This window comes from Oncorhynchus mykiss, chromosome 15 (assembly GCF_057628025.1).
Source record: "Oncorhynchus mykiss isolate SJ-2025 chromosome 15, ASM5762802v1, whole genome shotgun sequence".
NCBI classification, from domain to species: domain Eukaryota; kingdom Metazoa; phylum Chordata; class Actinopteri; order Salmoniformes; family Salmonidae; genus Oncorhynchus; species Oncorhynchus mykiss.
Window position 1 is genome coordinate 73,730,136 of NC_143036.1, and position 20,350 is coordinate 73,750,485.

A 20,350-nucleotide genomic window follows, 5' to 3' on the forward strand; every position below is an offset into this window, starting at 1 on the left:
GGTAGAGGAAGACAGGTCAGATGTTAGGTTCGGACTAGGGAGGGTACGGGTAGAGGAAGACAGGTCAGATGTTAGGTACGGACTAGGGAGGGTACGGGTAGAGGAAGACAGATCAGATGTTAGGTATGGACTAGGGAGGGTACGGGTAGAGGAAGACAGGTCAGATGTTAGGTTGGGACTAGGGAGGGTACAAGTAGAGGAACACAGGTCAGATGTTAGGTTGGGACTAGGGAGGGTACAAGTAGAGGAAGATAGGTCAGATGTTAGGTACGGACTAGGGAGGGTACGGGTAGAGGAAGACAGGTCAGATGTTAGGTACGGACTAGGGAGGGTATGGGTAGAGGAAGACAGGTCAGATGTTAGGTACGGACTAGGGAGGGTACAAGTAGAGGAAGACAGGTCAGATGTTAGGTTGGGACTAGGGAGGGTACAGGTAGAGGAAGACAGGTACAGACCAGGGTCAGGGAGGGTTAAGGTAGAGGAAGACAGGTACAGACCAGGGAGGGGTGAGGGTAAGAAGAAGGGTGAGGGTATTGGGATGAGGGGATGTGGTAGGGTCATATTTATTTAGGTCAAAATGACTGTTTCCCTTTTTGACTCGTGATGGGTTGTGACTACTGTCGTAGTTAATGACTAACTGACCCACTCCACCACTCACACCCATTGGTCACTAGTCCTTCCATACAGACAGACAGAGAGGGGTATTTGACAGGTGTGTGTCCTCAAGGTTGGAAGACATGACAGTGTTCAGGAGCAGCGTTCCGGTACAGGTTGGAAACTCTGAAGTTTTGAAAACCTTAACAGACCCAAATTGAAAGCAATTGCATAAAACGACTATAGATTTGTTCTACTCCTGACTAGTTTGATAGTTATGACCTTACCATTTGTTAAACATATGATATGTCACGAATTACAATTTGTTATTGCTAACAGCTAGGTGGCTAACGCTAACTAGCTCTAGGGGTTAAGGTTAGGGGAAGGGTTAGCTAACTTTCTAACGAGTTGCAACGTAGCTAAAAAGTAGTTACAAAGTTGCTTAATTAGCTAAAATTGTCCGTGATAGGATTCAAGACATTCGTGTTATACAGCCACCCACCCATCCACCCCACTTTTGTTTTTGTCTTTGGTAACCATACTAAACATAACATATTATACTAATTTGAGTTGTCCCAGATTTACTTTTCATTTGCATTCAGGTCAAAGAGCAACATTTTTGTCTCATTCAGACCTTTTTCCAAACTTAAGGTGTGCCTTTTCTCTGGAGTGGTTTCCATCTGGCCACTCCCACAAAGCCCAGATGGGTGAAGTCCTGTAGAGACTTGTCCTTCTGGCAGGTTCTCCCATCTTAGCCAAGGAACTCTTTAGTTCTGCCAGAGTGGTCAGTTTCCTGACCATCTTGCCCGGTTTGGTCGGACGGCCAGCTCGAGGCAGTCTGGGTAGTTTCAAATCTTTTCAATTTCCCAATGATGGAGACCACTGTGCTCTAGGAAAATTTCGACATTCTTGATATATGGTCCATCACAATTCCATCTCAGAGATCTACAGACAGTTCCTTGGACTTCATGGTATAGTTCCTGCTCTGACATGTACGGTCAACTGGGGGACCTTATGTAGACAAGTATTGAGATGGCTCCGACAGAGATGGTCGCCTCGCTTCAGGTCCTTAGAAAACTTTGCAGTATTTAGTTATTTTATGTATTATTTCTTACATTGTTAGCCCAGAACATCTCAAGTGTTACTACATACAGCCGGGAAGAACTATTGGATATAAAAGTGATGTCAACTTACCATTATTAACATCTGCTAACCATGTGTATGTGACCAATAAAATTTGATTTGTTTCTTTCAAAATGATGTCCGAACAATTGAATTTGCCACAGGTCAACTCCAATCAGGTTGTAGTGCCATCTAGGATGATGGAAGGAAATTGGATGCACCTGAGATCAATGTGGAGCATCAGAACAAAGGAGTGTGAATAGTTATGGAAATTAGATATTTCTAGATTTCAATTTTCAATACATTTGCAAACATTTCCAAAAAACATGTTTTCACTTTGTTATTACAGGGTATTGTGTGTAGATGGTTGAGAAAAAAAATATATTGAATCCATTTTGAATTCAGGCTGTAACAGCATGTAGAATAAGTCAAGAGGTCTGAATGAATACTTTCTGAAGGTACTGTATATTTAAGCAATAAGGCACGAGGGGGTGTGGTATATGTGCACGAGGGGGTGTGGTATATGTGCACGGGGGGGCGGTGTGGTATATGTGCACGGGGGGTGTGGTATATGTGCACGGGGGGGTGTGGTATATGTGCTCGAGGGGGTGTGGTATGTGCACAGGGGGGTGTGGTATATGTGCACGGGGGGGTGTGGTATATGTGCTCGAGGGGGTGTGATATATGTGCACGAGGGGGTGTGGTATATGTGCACGGGGGGTGTGGTATATGTGCTCGAGGGGGTGTGGTATATGTGCTCGAGGGGGACGTAGTAGTAAAAATAATTGTTTTGTCATACCCATGGTATATGGTCTGATATACCACGGCTGTCAGCCAATCAGCATTCAGGGCTCGATCCACCCCGTTTATTATAGCCCTTTACTCACACGGTTGTTGTGGAGTAACAACACACACTTCATGTTAAACGAAACACTTTATTAAAAAATATCACCACATTCATCAACATCCTATTATTAGTCCCCTGGGTCCTTCACGGGGGAGATAAACTGTGCTCTACAGACAGGGACATCAGCTATTGCTGAGTAGGTGGTGAAAATTGAAACACTACTCTATTTCTAGCTTTCTCTTTCACACTCTCTCTCACACACAATCACTCAGGTGTAGGGGTCAGCACATCCGAGTTGAGGGGTCAGGGTGAGAGGTCAGTGGACTATAGAGTTAAGGGGTTCAGCGCGGATGTTCCCCAGGTCCAGCGAAGAATCTGTGTCCTCATCAATCTCCCCAATCACAGCTCTGCAAAATAGAGGAGAGCAGTTGGGCCTGGGTGTACTACTGTGTGTTGAAGTCTGACCCCCCCCAAAGTGGCCAGTTAAAGTGTTCATTCCCCTCACGGTTTCAGAAATGTTGTCGACACTCAGTCTCTTCACCAATCCAAGTCCTTGATGGGGAGTGAACGGGCGCAGTGAGAGGGAGAGGTCATAAGGGGTTGTTTGGGTGAAAGGTGAGAGTTCCGCCAGAGGTCGACATGATACTTACACGTTGTCTCCTCTGACGATGTATAGTCCCAGGACCACCTGCTCCACGCCCTGAGAGGAACTGAACACACGCTCATGACTCTCATCCAGAATCAGGTTGATGGTCTGGTCAAAGCCCTTCAGGGTACCCTGAACACACACAGTCAGATCAACAGTCCAATCAAAACAGTACACACAGATCAACGGTCCAATCAAGACAGTACACACAGATCAACGGTCCAATCAAAACAGTACACGCACAATCCGATCAACAGTCCAATCAAAACAGTACACGCACAATCAGATCAACCGTCCAATCAAAACAGTACACGCACAGTGAAATCAACGGTCCAATCAAAACACTACACGCACAATCAGATCAGCGGTCCAATCAAAACAGTACACGCACAGTCAGATCAATGGTCCAATCAAAACAGTACACGCACAAAATCAGGTTTATGGTCCAGTCAAAACCATTCAGACGCACAGATCTGGAGTAAAGTACGGCAGTGAAGTAGCTAGAGACATACCACTATCATCCGTCCGTCAGATGTAACGATGGCCACTGTACCTGAAACACAGCAGCTAAGGAAAACATTTGGGACACTATTTCCAACCTGGTCTCAGGGGTAGACGTAACATAGTAAATGTAAATCCGTGACACTCATCATTTGTATAAGTTACATTTCGTATGGTATGTATTCACTTGTGGATGTCCTTCATCCATCCATGGGTGGCAGGTAGCCTAGTGGTTAGTGTTGGACTAGTAGCCAAAAGGTTGCAAGATCGAATCCCCGAGCTGACAAGGTTCATATCTCTCGTTCTGCCCCCAAACATTAGTTAACCCACTGTTCCTAGGCCATCATTGAAAATAAGAATTTGTTCTTAACTGACTTGCCTAGTTAAATAAAGGTCAAATTAATATTTAAAAAAGTATGATACAATACTAATTCCAATTTGTTGTTGCTAACATTAGCTAGCTAGGCTTGGGGTTAAGGTTAGCTAACATGCAAATTAGCTAAACAAATAGTATGTAGTTGCAAAGTTTCCAACTAAAATGCTGTTGTCCGTGATGAGATTCTTACAGCTTTTGTGTTGCTAGACGTTGGCGTTACACGCCCAACCACCCTGCTTTACTTTCTACTCATTCTCTCTTATGTAACCATACTAACCCTAACATATATACTCATTTGAGTGCCCAGGATTTACGTTTACTATATTACGTCTAGTCTCACCTCGATCAGACCCACAGCGTCAATGCGTTTTGGTGCATTCATTTCCAAAGAAACGCTGCGCTTGCCTTGCAACATTGTGTTGCAGTGGTACATACGCTGAACAAAAACGTGTTGGTCCCATGTTTTACGAGCTGAAATAAAATATCCCAGAAATGTTCCATACACACAAAAAGCTTATTTCCTTCAAATGTTGTGCACAAATTTGTTGACATCCCTCTTAGTGAGCATTTCTCTTTTGTCAAGATAATCCATCCACTTTACAGGATAGGCATATCAAGAAGCTGATTAAACAGCACGATCATTACACAGGTGCCCCTAAAAGGTCACCAAAATGTGCAATTTTGTCACAACAATGCCACAGATTTCTCAAGTTTTGAGGGAGTGTGCAATTGGCATGCTGACTGCAGGAATGTCCACCAGGGCTGTTGCCAGAGAATTTAATGTTCATTTCTCTACCATAATGTCATTTTAGAGAATTTGGCAGTACTTCTAATCACAGACCATGTGTATGGCGTTGTGTCGGTGAGTGGTTTGCTGATGTCAACGTTGTGAACAGAGGGCCCCATGGTGGCGGTGGGGTTATGGTATGGGTAGGCATAAGCTACGGCCAACGAACACAACTGCATTTTATCGATGGCAATTTGAATGCATAGAGATACCGTGACAAAATCCTGAGGCCCATTGGCGTGCCATTCATCTTGTTTTAGTCACAAGGACCTGTACACAATTCCTGGAAGCTGAAAATGGCCTACATTCTCAGACATGTCACCCATTGAGCATTTTTATTGAACTAGGCAAGGCAGTTAAGCGCAAATTCTTATTTTCAGAAGGCCTAGGAACAGTGGGTTAACTGCCTTGTTCAGGGGCAGAACTACAGATTTGAACATTGTCAGCTCGGGGATTTGATCTTGAAACCTCTCTAGTCCAACGCTCTAACCACTAGGCTACCTGACGCCCAATCGAGGCATATGAGACCAGGCTGCTATTTCATGAGAAGCTGCACATGCAGCAACACTGTTGAGCTTGCACGACAAATCCATAGTTAGCTTGCTATTATAAAATTGGTGGTTCAAGCCCTGAATGCTGATTGGCAGAAAGCCGTTGTATATCAGACAGTATACCACAGGTATGACAAAACATGTAATTAGAACAGTAAAAATACATTTGTAAACAGTTTATAATAGCAATAAGGCACCTCGGGGGTTTGTGGTATATGGCCAATATACCACAGCTAAGGGCTGGATTCAGGCACTCAGCTTTGAGTCGTCCTAAAGATCAGCCCATAGCCGTGGTATATTGGCCATATACCACACCTCCTCGGCCCTTATTGCTTAAATAACACATTTGGATGAACATGTACCCATGTTTGGCTTCCAAAATCATTTGTATTATATTTTATCTAACTAGCGCACAGTTACATGTCATTCTACTAAAAAGTCATATGCGATGCTATTGCTAGCAAAGCTCAATCTAGCAGGCCAAAGCACCCACGCATCAATAATCACACGATTCATCAGCAAAAGTCCCATTCAGTGACTGTCCCAGGATGACTTTAGTTCAAAGGATACGGTTGATGTAGCTCTCGAGGGCAGTCGACATGGTGACAACAAAAGACTCGTTCAAATCCGCCGGGTTTCTTTGGAAAACACAAACGTAGCTCCACCGTAGATCACAAAATCGGCGTGCAGGCACAAACCGGAAACAGCATCAGACCAGACTAGATGATTGCAGACCCACTAATGATTTTGGTGTCCAGAAGATGGCGCCGAATCCACAGAAAATGAGTGTCGCGCCGTTCTTTATACCTCAGTGGTGTCGCCTTACCGATCCATGAGTTTACCAGACCGCCCTTTCTAGAGATAATAGGCTTGTTCGACCTTGGATCATAATTAATTACTGATTATTATTTGAAGATCAGTCAGTCACCATTTACCCACAATGCATCATGGATTTGATGTTCTCCAACCAAAGGGACCAGGGTTCTGGTCTTGAAGCATGGTTTCAACTGCTCCTACAGTTTTGCTTCGGTACTGCAGTTTAACTGACACCCGGCCATAGAAAGCCAATTTCCATAGACGCCCACATAGAAAAAAGTAAGATTAGAAAATTCCTAATAAGACACTTTAGTCATAACCTTTGTGCATAAAACAGCCATTTCATTATTTGAATTATTTTCCCCCAGTGCTCACAGTTGAAGACAGTTGTCCTGTTGGAGAGCATCAACGTGATGTATCATTGGTCAATTGTGACTGACTGATCTACAAATAATGAGTCGTTATTTATGATACAAGGTGATTTGTAGATCAGTTAGTCAGCGGTCACCAGCAATATCAAACAAGTCCATTAACATGTTAATATTCATCCAATGTCTGCTGTTTTGGCATGACGTCATCGCTACTCCCTTTGCACATTGAGTGTTAGTGCACATGTGATGTTGGTCTGTATAAACCGGATAAAACCTGGTCATGAAGAATGTCAGTAGATTACCTTAAACAGTCAGACATATGGATGCAGTCTCTAGCGCTCATTATACCTCAGTGTCTCCAACACTGCTTCTGTTTCTATGGCATACTGCACCTGGGCAGGCTGCTGAGACCCATACTGCACCTGGGCAGGCTGCTGAGACCCATACTGCACCTGGGCAGGCTGCTGAGACCCATACTGCACCTGGGCAGGCTGCTGAGACCCATACTGCACCTGGGCAGGCTGCTGAGACCCATACTGAACCTGGGCAGGCTGCTGAGACCCACTTGGCTCACTGGAGTGACTTGGAGAATCTTTCACTCTGAAATACATTAGCATGAACGTACATGATTGGTTGTCAAAACGGCAGTTTACTGACATAAATAACATTTTCGTGATTTAAACGTTTTTATTTCTCACTTCTTTACAAATGTATATGACATTAAATAAGGTAATGTGACAGACAGGGCTGTTGTTGTTATCAAATGCACTGGACTGCTTAAAACAGCAGTGTTAAGGTCTCCTATATCTCGTGTGGCTAAAGACAACAGTCCCTGTCAGGAAGTGAGAGAGGGGGACCTCCTGATATACCCGTCCACACCATGTGGTACTACTAGATCTCCTCCACAAGAAGACAGAAGTCTGTGCTGTCAGTCAATAGACAAATAATGTCATCTACATGAGCAGTTCATATAAACACATCCTTCAGGCTCCAGTCGAGGGCTCTCCCCTGCGTTTAGACCAGGAGTGGTGAGTTGATATGGAACACTGAGCTTCTAGACAGAGGATCGGCAAAGTAAACAACACTGGGATTAAACGGGATAGGACAGGAGTTTTCAGGAATGACAGCGGTCTATTCCAGGTTTCTGGGATACGGTGTAGTTCATTGGTAGTGGTTGTTCTTTGCCAGCTGAAGCCCTTCCTAGCCTGGTCACAGATCTGTTAGTGCTGCCTTGCTCAACTCCTACGGCCAATCGGCATCACCATAGGAGTTGTCAAAAACACATCTGGGACCAGGCTACTGTTCTTCCTCCCATCTCCCCTCACTTTCCCGGCCAGGAGGCCCTGAGGTTGAGCAGGATGAGGACGTCGCAGGGGGCCAGGCGGTAGACCCCCAGCTCGTTGAGGGCTGACGTAGGGCTGGGCTGCTTGCCGTCCGGTATCCCTGGTTGCTCCTCGTCTTCCTCAGCCTGCCTTAGGACGTCTCGTAGAAGAAGAGCTGAGCCCACATTCAGACACAGGATGACGCAGGCCTCCTTCACACTGAGAGAGGGAGACATGACCAATCATTTTTTACCTAGAAATGATTTGACAAGGAATTCAACCCCTGTGCAGGACATTTAATAACCCAAGGAACTACAAACAAACTGTAGGTCTCTTCTACAGATTATGGTACAGTGGACAATGTTTTCAGGTGATATTGTCAGCAGAATTGCCATTGTATGTAATGGCCCACTCACTGTTTGAAGAAGTTCTCAGGCCTCTTGCAGTAGTGTCCAAACAGAGGGAAGAGGTTCCTTGTCATGTCGAACTGGAGCTGGGCTGCACCCCCCTCGTTGAAGTGGTTATACAGAATCACCTGAGGGAGACAGGTAGCAGGTCCATACGTTAATAGAGATGTGATTACCCCCCCAAAAAAAAACATTCTCTATTGCTTCATCCTATTTTCTCCCGTCTGTATTTTATCATTAGAATTGGTCAGTAGCCAATGTAGTTTTAATGTATTTGAGAACAGATGTGTCTAATGATGTGGGACAATCTAATTACCTTCTTTTAAGTCACTCCAGACAGTAGTATCTGAGAAATCACTAAAAGTTAAAATATTTAATGAAGTCAACTATCTGATTAATTCCCTTTGTAGCAGGCCAGCAGTGTGACTCACATTCTGGTAGAGGAAGAGGTCCAGCCTCTCAGCCAGGTCCTGCCAGCCCGTCTGGAAGAGAGGCAGACACAGCATCTGCTGCAGCTGGAGCAGGTGGTCCCTGAGACAGAGCATCAGAGGACAGGCTAAACTGGACAGGGACATGGTGGCCTGGTCACACTGGGACGGCAGAGACAACCACCTGGGAGAAGGAAACACATTAGTGTCATTCTCATTTTTAACATTTTGTTCACTCCGACATTGTGTTGTTCAATTGGTTATATGGTGGCTGTAGGTGATGATCTGAGCTCTACCAGATTCTTTCAAGAAATCACATTTCATTCCTACTGTCCAGGCGTGTTACAGGACAAAGACATTTGTCACAAAGTGCTTACAATCAGCCGGGGCCTAAACACCAAGCAAAGCAAGGTGACAGTGGGTGCCTAGTGTTTAAAACTCCAAAAATAGGACTACATCTTGAGAGGAACGAGATTGAACAGAAAGAACCCTTCCTCTAAGAGAAGAGTGTCTCCACTGACCTGTCCCTGCAGTAGGGCTGAGCCTTCTTCTGTACGTCCCTCATGACAGCCTCCAGTAACCTGCCCAGCATGTCTCCTCTCAGCCTCTCCAGCAGCCCCAGGAGCCCCTCAAACAGAGACCCCTCCAGAGAGGCCAGACGGCCGGACTCAGTGACCCCCAGCGGCCCCAACAGCTCCTCCTCCCCCAGGGCCACAGCTGACTGCTGCAGCTGCAGGAAGAACTGAGGAAGAACAGAGGAGAGAGAGGAGAACATTGAACAGCCTTGAAGAAGACCTCTGGAGCAGTGCAGTAAAAGGAGGGCCCATACAGCAGAGTGAAGGTGTTAATATGTGGCTTTTTCTGTCCCCTTAACTACTTCTGAACGGACAACACATGTACAGTCAGACAGACTGACAGATTGACAGACAGGCATGCAGACAGGTGGGCAGACAGGCGGGCAGACAGACTGACAGATTGACAGACAGGCAGGCAGGCAGGCGGGCAGACAGACTGACAGATTGACAGACAGGTGGGCAGACAGGCGGGCAGACAGACTGACAGATTGACAGACAGGTGGGCAGACAGACTGACAGATTGACAGACAGGTGGGCAGACAGGCGGGCAGACAGGCGGGCAGACAGACTGACAGATTGACAGACAGGTGGGCAGACAGGCGGGCAGACAGACTGACAGATTGACAGACAGGTGGGCAGACAGACTGACAGATTGACAGACAGGTGGGCAGACAGACTGACAGATTGACAGACAGGTGGGCAGACAGACTGACAGATTGACAGACAGGTGGGCAGACAGACTGACAGATTGACAGACAGGTGGGCAGACAGACTGACAGATTGACAGACAGGTGGGCAGGCAGACTGACAGATTGACAGACAGGTGGGCAGGCAGACTGACAGATTGACAGACAGGTGGGCAGACAGACTGACAGATTGACAGACAGGTGGGCAGACAGACTGACAGATTGACAGACAGGTGGGCAGACAGACTGACAGATTGACAGACAGGTGGGCAGACAGACTGACAGATTGACAGACAGGTGGGCAGACAGACTGACAGATTGACAGACAGGTGGGCAGGCAGACTGACAGATTGACAGACAGGTGGGCAGACAGACTGACAGATTGACAGACAGGTGGGCAGACAGACTGACAGATTGACAGACAGGTGGGCAGACAGACTGACAGATTGACAGACAGGTGGGCAGACAGACTGACAGATTGACAGACAGGTGGGCAGACAGACTGACAGATTGACAGACAGGTGGGCAGACAGACTGACAGATTGACAGACAGGTGGGCAGACAGACTGACAGATTGACAGACAGGCAGCATGTGGAGAAGTATTTTTGTATTTATTATGGAACCCCATTAGTTCCTGCCAATACAGCAGCTACTCTTCCTGGGGTTTATTATGGAACCCCATTAGTTCCTGCCAATACAGCAGCTACTCTTCCTGGGGTTTATTATGGATCCCCATTAGTTCCTGCCAATACAGCAGCTACTCTTCCTGGGGTTTATTATGGAACCCCATTAGTTCCTGCCAATACAGCAGCTACTCTTCCTGGGGTTTATTATGGAACCCCATTAGTTCCTGCCAATACAGCAGCTACTCTTCCTGGGGTTTATTATGGAACCCCATTAGTTCCTGCCAAGGCAGCAGCTACTCTTCCTGGGGTTTATTATGGAACCCCATTAGTTCCTGCCAAGGCAGCAGCTACTCTTCCTGGGGTTTATTATGGAACCCCATTAGTTCCTGCCAAGGCAGCAGCTACTCTTCCTGGGGTTTATTATGGATCCCCATTAGATGCTGCCAAGGCAGCAGCTACTCTTCCTGGGGTCCAGCAAAATGAAGGCAGTTTATACAACTGTAATACATTACAATACATTCAGATTTCACAACACACTGTGTTCCCTCAGGCCCCTACTCCACCACCACCATGTGTGTGTATAGTGCGTATCTTATCATATGTATATGTCTGTGCCAATGTTTGTGTTGCTTCACAGTCCCCGCTGTTCCATAAGGTGTTTTTATCTGTTTTTTAAATCTAATTTTACTGCTGCATCAGTTACCTGATGTGGAATAGAGTTCCATGTAGTCATGGCTCTATGTGGTACTGTGGAATAGAGTTCCATGTAGTCATGGCTCTATGTGGTACTGTGGAATAGAGTTCAATGTAGTCATGGCTCTATGTGGTACTGTGGAATAGAGTTCCATGTAGTCATGGCTCTATGTGGTACTGTGGAATAGAGTTCCATGTAGTCATGGCTCTATGTGGTACTGTGGAATAGAGTTCCATGTAGTCATGGCTCTATGTAGTACTGTGGAATAGAGTTCCATGTAGTCATGGCTCTATGTAGTACTGTGGAATAGAGTTCAATGTAGTCATGGCTCTATGTGGTACTGTGGAATAGAGTTCCATGTAGTCATGGCTCTATGTGGTACTGTGGAATAGAGTTCCATGTAGTCATGGCTCTATGTAGTACTGTGGAATAGAGTTCCATGTAGTCATGGCTCTATGTGGTACTGTGGAATAGAGTTCCATGTAGTCATGACTCTATGTAGTACTGTGGAATAGAGTTCAATGTAGTCATGGCTCTATGTGGTACTGTGGAATAGAGTTCCATGTAGTCATGGCTCTATGTGGTACTGTGGAATAGAGTTCCATGTAGTCATGGCTCTATGTAGTACTGTGGAATAGAGTTCCATGTAGTCATGGCTCTATGTGGTACTGTGGAATAGAGTTCCATGTAGTCATGACTCTATGTAGTACTGTGGAATAGAGTTCAATGTAGTCATGGCTCTATGTAGTACTGTGGAATAGAGTTCCATGTAGTCATGGCTCTATGTGGTACTGTGGAATAGAGTTCCATGTAGTCATGACTCTATGTAGTACTATGGAATAGAGTTCAATGTAGTCATGGCTCTATGTAGTACTGTGTACCTCCCATAGTCTGTTCTGGACTTGGGGACTGTGAAGAGACCTCTTGTGGCTTGTCTTGTGGGGTATGTATGGGTGTCTGAGCTGTGTGCCAGTAGTTTAGACAGACAGCTTGGTGCATTCAACAGTCATGGCTCTATGTAGTCATGGCTCTATGTAGTACTGTGTACCTCCCATAGTCTGTTCTGGACTTGGGGACTGTGAAGAGACCTCTTGTGGCTTGTCTTGTGGGGTATGTATGGGTGTCCGAGCTGTGTGCCAGTAGTTTAGACAGACAGCTTGGTGCATTCAACAGTCATGGCTCTATGTAGTCATGGCTCTATGTAGTACTGTGTACCTCCCATAGTCTGTTCTGGACTTGGGGACTGTGAAGAGACCTCTTGTGGCTTGTCTTGTGGGGTATGTATGGGTGTCTGAGCTGTGTACCAGTAGTTTAGACAGACCTCTGGTGGGTGTCTGAGCTGTGTGCCAGTAGTTTAGACAGACCTCTGGTGGGTGTCTGAGCTGTGTGCCAGTAGTTTAGACAGACAGCTTGGTGCATTCAACATGTTAATACCTCTCATAAATAAAAGTAGTGATGAAGTCAATCTCTCCTCCACTTTCAGCCAGGAGAGATTGACATGCATATTATTCATAGTAGCTTTCTGTGTACATCCAAGGGCCAGCCGTGCTGCCCTGTTCTGAGCCAATTGCAATTTTCCTTAGTCCTTTTTTGTGGCACCTGACCACACGACTGAACAGTAGTCAAGGTGCGACAAAACTAGGGCCTGTAGGACCTGCCTTGTTGATAGTGTTGTTAAGAAGGTAGAAACTAGGGCCTGTAGGACCTGCCTTGTTGATAGTGCTGTTAAGAAGGTAGAAACTAGGGCCTGTAGGACCTGCCTTGTTGGTAGTGTTGTTAAGAAGGTAGAAACTAGGGCCTGTAGGACCTGCCTTGTTGATAATGTTGTTAAGAAGGCAGAGTATGGCTTTATTATAGACAGACTTCTCCCCATCTTAGCTACTACTGCATCAATATGTTTTGCATAGCAACAGCGTGATGACTCCGAGGGGCCACGTACCACGTTGTCTCCCCAGTCCCCCAGCACGGTGGAGATGTAGTTGGCAGCGTTGAGAATAGCACAGTATCTAGCGCCCAGCGGGTTACGGGACTCTTCCTTCATCACCTGGGTGAGGCGGATACGGAAGTCGTCCACCAGCTCTCTCTGTAGCGCCAGGAAACGCAGCTGGGCACGAGGGCAGGGGAGGGCACGGTAGCGGTCTGGTAGGGGGAGTATTAGAGATTGAGGGGGAGAGAGAGGATAGAGGGAGGTGGAGGGGAGAGAAAGGGAAAGCAGAGAGAGGGAGGGAGAGAAGGGGAGAGAGATAGAGTGCAGTAAGTCAGAGGCTGCCCCAACAGCAGGCTGTCCCTCTACGACAAACAGAGGGATGAACGGTGACAACCAACAAGACAGACAGAGTGAGACGAGAGAGAGAGAGAGAGGCAGAGAGAGCGAGAGAGAGAGAGGCAGAGAGAGGCAGAGAGAGAGAGAGGCAGAGAGAGAGAGAGGCAGAGAGAGACAGAGAGAGATGAAGAGAGAGAGAGACAGAGAGAGAGGCAGAGAGAGAGAGAGAGAGAGAGAGTGATGAAGTAGTTAATAATCCTACCAGTGATGACCAGCAGTAAGGTCATGAAGGTCTCAGCGCAGTCTGGAGCCTTGAGTTCGTCCATGTCACTGATGTCTTTGTACTGGGAGCTCCAAGCCCCCTCAGCAGACAGCATGGCATCCACCTTCTCTATCGCCACTACAGAGAGACACACAGTTGGGATGAGCACACATCACACATTCACTAAATCACATACACTGACATAAACAGAGTCTAACAGAGAAGTAAAATCCCACATAAAATCAATCTCTTTAGTCAGTCCCAAATGGCTTCCTACCCCTTCACTTCACCCAAACCCTTCAATGTTTGCAGATCTGTAAGGTAGAAGCGATATGGCGAAAGCTCTGCCAGTACACTGCTTATACCTATCCAGCCCCTTCAGATCTGTGGAAATTGGAGGGTTAGGGCCAAGGGGAAAGAGTAGGGAACGATGAGAGATGCTCCATTGCTGCCTCTCTCACTCACTCTTCCTCTCCACAGTGAGCCACTTCTGCAGCACGACCTCCTCCAGCAGTACATGCAGCACTCCGGGCAGGGTGCTGGGGTAGGAGTGGGTGGTGCGCAGCTCCCTCTCAAACTGCAGGATCTCGTCCACCAGGTGGCAGAAGAGAGCGTCGTCGTAGAGCAGCCGTGGAGCATCCAACGCTAGCTTCTCCTGGGCCAGGGTGAGTAGACCGCGACACAGCTCCACCTGGTGGGGACGTGAGGGATGACACGAGATACTTCAATAGCTATACCCATTATATTTTATTATATTAATATATATATATATGCTTATATCCTCTCATATGACTGTGGAACATCAAGAGCTGCTACGATTGAAACTCAACTTGACTTTCAGCTTTGAATCTTGGGGGGTGAACAAATACTTCAATGGCACATGAACTCAGGATTCTAGATGATCAAGTAGCGGCTGATCCTCTAACCTTGGCGTTGACGTTAGCTCCATTTCTGTCCAGAATGGGCTGGATCTTCTCCTCCATGAAGTTGGAGCTGTTACCCATCCACATCAGGACCTGGGTCAGGAACCACTCAGGCTGCATGGAGACAGAGATGGAGGTTATTATTATTGTCATAGTCTGTCTGTCTGTGTGTTTGAGACGTGCTCTGTGTGTGTGTGTGTCTGTGTGTGTGTCTGTGTGTGTGTGTCTTTGTGTGTGTGTGTGAGACATGCTCTGTGTGTGTGTGTGTGTGTGTGTGTGTGTGTGTGTGTGTGTGTGTGTGTGTCTGTGTGTGTTGCTCTAACCTTGTTGAGTGAATTGGTCTGACGGTTTCCAGTGAAGTGGTATCGAAACCTCTTGCTCAGAGGAAGCAACATGATCTGGACAGGAAGAGACAGGGGTGTCGTCGGGGGCAACCCTACACGGGACACAGAGGTTGGCTTCTCTGATATGAGATCATCACTGAGAAACAGGTTAAAGAAACTGGCCAGGTATTCATCTCAGTACAACATCAACATCAGTCAATATCGTAGGAAGTGTGTGGGGAACAGGATGTCTGTGACTGGGAATGTATGGAGCTACTGTATGAAGAAGTGTGCAGAGTGGAAATAATGCACTGTGTCTATAACCCAGTAGTGTCTATAACCTAGTAGTGTCTATAACCTAGTAGTGTCTATAACCCAGTAGTGTCTATAACCTAGTAGTGTCTATAACCTAGTAGTGTCTACAACCTAGTAGTGTCTATAACCTAGTAGTGTCTACAACCTAGTAGTGTCTATAACCTAGTAGTGTCTACAACCTAGTAGTGTCTATAACCTAGTAGTGTCTATAACCCAGTAGTGTCTATAACCCAGTAGTGTCTATAACCTAGTAGTGTCTATAACCCAGTAGTGTCTATAACCCAGTAGTGTCTATAACCTAGTAGTGTCTATAACCCAGTAGTGTCTATAACCTAGGAGTGTCTATAACCCAGTAGTGTCTATAACCTAGTAGTGTCTATAACCTAGGAGTGTCTATAACCCAGTAGTGTCTATAACCTAGTAGTGTCTATAACCTAGTAGTGTCTACAACCCAGTCCTGTCTATAACCTAGTAGTGTCTATAACCTAGTAGTGTCTATAACCCAGTAGTGTCTATAACCTTGTAGTGTCTATAACCTAGTAGTGTCTATAACCTAGTAGTGTCTATAACCCAGTAGTGTCTATAACCTAGTAGTGTCTATAACCCAGTAGTGTCTATAACCCAGTAGTGTCTATAATCTAGTAGTGTCTATAACCTAGTAGTGTCTATAACCTAGTAGTGTCTATAACCTAGTCCTGTCTATAACCTAGTAGTGTCTATAACCTAGTAGTGTCTATAACCCAGTAGTGTCTATAACCTAGTAGTGTCTATAACCTAGTAGTGTCTATAACCCAGTAGTGTCTATAACCTAGTAGTGTCTACAACCTAGTAGTGTCTATAACCTAGTAGTGTCTACAACCTAGTAGTGTCTATAACCCAGTAGTGTCTATAACCTAGTAGTGTCTATAACCCAGTAGTGTCTACAATCTAGTAGTGTCTATAACCTAGTAGTGTCTATAACCCAGTAGTGTCTATAACCCAGTAGTGTCTACAATCTAGTAGTGTCTATAACCTAGTAGTGTCTATAACCTAGTAGTGTCTATAACCTAGTAGTGTCTATAACCTAGTAGTGTCTATAACCCAGTCCTGTCTATAACCCAGTCCTGTCTATAACCCAGTCCTGTCTATAACCCAGTCCTGTCTACAACCCAGTCCTGTCTACAACCCAGTCCTGTCTATAACCCAGTCCTGTCTATAACCCAGTCCTGTCTATAACCCAGTCCTGTCTATAACCCAGTCCTGTCTATATCCTAGTAGTGTCTATAACCCAGTAGTGTCTATAACCTAGTAGTGTCTATAACCCAGTAGTGTCTATAACCCAGTCCTGTCTATATCCTAGTAGTGTCTATAACCCAGTAGTGTCTATAACCTAGTAGTGTCTATAACCTAGTAGTGTCTATAACCTAGTAGTGTCTATAACCTAGTAGTGTCTATAACCCAGTCCTGTCTATATCCTAGTAGTGTCTATAACCCAGTAGTGTCTATAACCTAGTAGTGTCTATAACCCAGTAGTGTCTATAACCCAGTAGTGTCTATAACCCAGTAGTGTCTATAACCTAGTAGTGTCTATAACCTAGTAGTGTCTATAACCTAGTAGTGTCTATAACCTAGTAGTGTCTATAACCCAGTAGTGTCTACAACCTAGTAGTGTCTATAACCCAGTCCTGTCTATAACCCAGTAGTGTCTATAACCCAGTCCTGTCTATAACCCAGTAGTGTCTATAACCCAGTAGTGTCTATAACCCAGTCCTGCCTATAACCCAGTCCTGTATATAACCCAGTCCTGTCTATAACCTAGTAGTGTCTATAACCCAGTCCTGTCTATAACCTAGTAGTGTCTATAACCCAGTCCTGTCTATAACCCAGTCCTGTCTATAACCTAGTAGTGTCTATAACCCAGTAGTGTCTATAACCCAGTCCTGTCTACAACTCAGTCCTGTCTGTAACCCAGTCCTGTCTACAACCCAGTCCTGTCTACAACCCAGTCCTGTCTATAACCCAGTCCTGATTATAACCCAGTCCTGTCTATAACCCAGTCCTCTCTATAACCTAGTAGTGTCTATAACCTAGTAGTGTCTATAACCCAGTCCTGTCAATAACCCAGTCCTGTATATAACCTAGTAGTGTCTATAACCTAGTAGTGTCTATAACCTAGTAGTGTCTATAACCCAGTCCTGTCTATAACCCAGTCCTGTCTATAACCTAGTAGTGTGTATAACCTAGTAGTGTCTATAACCCAGTCCTGTCTATAACCCAGTCCTGTCTATAACCCAGTAGTGTCTACAACCCAGTCCTGTCAATAACCCAGTCCTGTCTACAACCCAGTCCTGTCTACAACCCAGTCCTGTCTATAACCCAGTCCTGTCTATAACCCAGTAGTATGTATAACCTAGTAGTGTCTATAACCCAGTCCTGTCTATAACCCAGTAGTGTGTATAACCCAGTCCTGTCTATAACCTAGTAGTGTCTATAACCCAGTCCTGTCTATAAACTAGTAGTGTCTATAACCCAGTCCTGTCTATAACCTAGTAGTGTCTATAACCCAGTCCTGTCTATAACCCAGTAGTGTGTATAACCTAGTAGTGTCTATAACCCAGTCCTGTCTACAACCCAGTCCTGTCTATAACCCAGTCCTGTCTACAACCTAGTCCTGTCTATAACCTAGTAGTGTCTAGAACAGCGTGTGTATAACCTAGTAGTGTCTATAACAGCGAATGTATAACAGACGATAATGCTAGTGTGTATGTCTTCGACTCTGATAACACTATATTAGGGTGAAGGATACGAGGTCTGTAGAGACAGGAGCTGGGCCACCAGAAGCTCCAGCTGGCTGTGGAGCTCCTGAGCGTTGGCAGGGGGGGAGAGAGACTGGGTGGGAGGCGAGATGAACGGCCAGTGGAGCTGGATCAGCAACTCCTCAAAATCACTGCCAGACAGAGGAGGAGGAGGAGTTAAAAATCACATTCAGGTCTGAGGTAGCTTGACTTTGGATCATCATAATAACTGTGAATCACCAAGCCCGGTCCTGGAGAGCTACCGTGTGTGTCTTACTTGTTCTGGCCCAACACAAATACACCTGGTCAACTAGTCATTTAGACTGAATTAGATGGGTTAGTGCCAGGCTGGAACAAAGGCCTGCATGGCCAGTTGCTCTCCAGGACCAGGGTTTCTGACCACTGATCTAAACAGAGATCCTAATAACTATCACAGAGTTCTCCATCGCCAGTCCTTCTGCTCCGGCCCGGCCCGCTAACACAACACACTGCCTGCCCTGTCTGACCCACTCAGCCACACATACCCAGCCAGTCTGTCCTTAATGATCTTGTGCCAGAAGCATAGTGTCTCTCTGAGGAAGGCCTGGAGATGAGAGCAGCCAGACTGCTTTAGGCCCACATCTAGACTGGCCATGCTGCCCACCGCCACCACTGCCTCCCATATACTGTTGGTGATCAGACACTGCTGGATGCTGTCACTGTGGGAGGAGAGAACGACAGTTAGCGGAACAACTTAACATACAGTAGGATACCATTTTGTGTGTGTGTATTCCAATCAGGATCCTATCTTTGAATAGTGTCAAATATATTGTCCAACTACAAGAAGAAGAAAATAATAATACTGTTGCTCACCTGAGTTCTTCAATGCGTGACAGACACTGCAGGTATTTCATGTGTTTCTCTGTGTTGTCCAGCTGTTCCAGGGTCCGTCCCAGGCTGTCTGCCCAGGGCTGGGCGCCCTGCAGGTGCTGTATCAGGGTGTTGGACAGGACCCTCTCCCGCTGGAGCAAACCTTCCAGAGACACACGGGACTCCTCGGCAGCAGACAGCGCTGCTGACACCCGCAGCGGCACCGAACTGGACACCGTCAGAACCTGAGAAGGTGGGTGGAGGAAGACCTGTCAGCAAGGGAAATGCACGCCCTTAAACTAGCTAGCAAAGGTTAGCTATAGATCATTACTTACATTAACTAGCAAGGGAAAGAATAATACTCGCATTATTAACGATTCTATTATTTTTCATGCAATAATTGATACAGCATTGAAAGCTGATTTGAGTGTGCAACATGAAGTTAACAACGCGCTTGCTAACTACCTGCTCCTCCAGCAACTTGTTTTCCGCTGTCAGTTTCTCCAGGAGCGCGCTAACTTTCTTCAGCGACTTCAGATCCACTCCGATTTCTTTCTCTATCAATTCGACAACGTAGTCGGGGAGTGCTCCCTCCCCCGATTCTGTTTCGGAGTCTTCATAATTTGTCGATATAGGGCTTTGTAGATCAGATTCATCACTTTGGCCGTTTTGCTGCTCTGCAGAGGGCGCCGCCATCTTTCTTCTGTGTCTCTTCCACGTCAACAGCACGCAGATGTAAACACAGCACCGAACACAGCCGTCACCGTCTATACACTACCTCTAGTGGTGGCAGTTAGTACTACGGGACCTGTCACGGGTAAACACTTGGGACATTTCCAACTACTACACAATCCACGCTTCCTTCCATCCTCCATTCATTGGTTCATGTAACCAGTGATATCATAAGTGGAGTGGTGATAGCTTTAGACAATTTACAGTTGATGTGTTATTTCAGTGATTACTAAAGGGAATTAGGAAGGATGTTTCCAAAACAAGACCCTCTTCAGTGTTTGAGTGATCAAGACCTCACAGGAAACAACTGGACATACTGTATCTACTCAGTTATGTAGTTGTTGAACTAATCTGTTACCCAGAACGGAACAGTTACTCTCCAGCATCTTATTCTGTCCTATTCTACTGTATCTTAGTCTATGCAGCTCTGACATTGCTCGTCCAAATATTTATATATTCTTAATTCCATCCCTTTACTTTAGAATGTGTATATTGTTAGATATTACTAGTTAGATATTACTGAACTGTTGGAGCTAGAAACAACAGCATTTCGCTACAC

At 45.8% G+C, this 20,350-nt stretch overlaps 2 protein-coding genes across 2 annotated transcripts; both read right to left on the minus strand.

The window, feature by feature from the left end:
• Window positions 1-2,631: 2,631 nt before the first annotated feature.
• On the minus strand, window positions 2,632-6,469 carry LOC149978180 (U6 snRNA-associated Sm-like protein LSm8). Its single transcript, XM_090201123.1, has 4 exons — window positions 5,995-6,469; window positions 3,722-3,762; window positions 3,214-3,341; window positions 2,632-2,970 (listed from the first exon to the last, which is right to left on the minus strand). Exons 1-4 carry the CDS (start codon window positions 6,023-6,025, stop codon window positions 2,880-2,882), a joined length of 291 nt encoding a protein of 96 aa, XP_090057249.1. The 5' UTR covers window positions 6,026-6,469; the 3' UTR covers window positions 2,632-2,879.
• An 809-nt stretch (window positions 6,470-7,278) lies between these two features.
• On the minus strand, window positions 7,279-19,823 carry LOC110499792 (RAD50-interacting protein 1). The gene is made up of 13 exons (XM_036956866.2): window positions 19,525-19,823; window positions 19,063-19,304; window positions 18,735-18,908; window positions 18,222-18,362; window positions 15,122-15,278; window positions 14,802-14,912; window positions 14,341-14,566; window positions 13,876-14,013; window positions 13,290-13,489; window positions 9,290-9,510; window positions 8,772-8,952; window positions 8,350-8,468; window positions 7,279-8,152 (listed from the first exon to the last, which is right to left on the minus strand). The coding sequence occupies exons 1-13, from the start codon at window positions 19,753-19,755 to the stop codon at window positions 7,933-7,935; spliced, it is 2,361 nt and encodes a 786-aa protein (XP_036812761.2). The 5' UTR covers window positions 19,756-19,823; the 3' UTR covers window positions 7,279-7,932.
• Between the last annotated feature and the right edge of the window lie 527 nt (window positions 19,824-20,350).

What these genes read in the sequence shown, in the direction of transcription:
- LOC110499792 (XM_036956866.2), bottom strand. Translation starts at nt 19,755, where the DNA reads ATGGCGGCGCCCTCTGCAGAGCAGCAAAACGGCCAAAGTGATGAATCT. An exon ending in GAGCTAACGTCAACGCCAAG is followed by an intron (nt 14,567 to 14,801) that starts GTTAGAGGATCA and finishes CGTCCCCACCAG; the next exon opens with GTGGAGCTGTGTCGCGGTCT. An exon ending in CTTACTGCTGGTCATCACTG is followed by an intron (nt 13,490 to 13,875) that starts GTAGGATTATTA and finishes TCCCCCTACCAG; the next exon opens with ACCGCTACCGTGCCCTCCCC.
- LOC149978180 (XM_090201123.1), bottom strand. Translation starts at nt 6,025, where the DNA reads ATGTCGACTGCCCTCGAGAGCTACATCAACC. An exon ending in CTGACGGACGGATGATAGTG is followed by an intron (nt 3,342 to 3,721) that starts GTATGTCTCTAG and finishes GTGTGTGTTCAG; the next exon opens with GGTACCCTGAAGGGCTTTGA. An exon ending in ATCGTCAGAGGAGACAACGT is followed by an intron (nt 2,971 to 3,213) that starts GTAAGTATCATG and finishes TCTATTTTGCAG; the next exon opens with AGCTGTGATTGGGGAGATTG.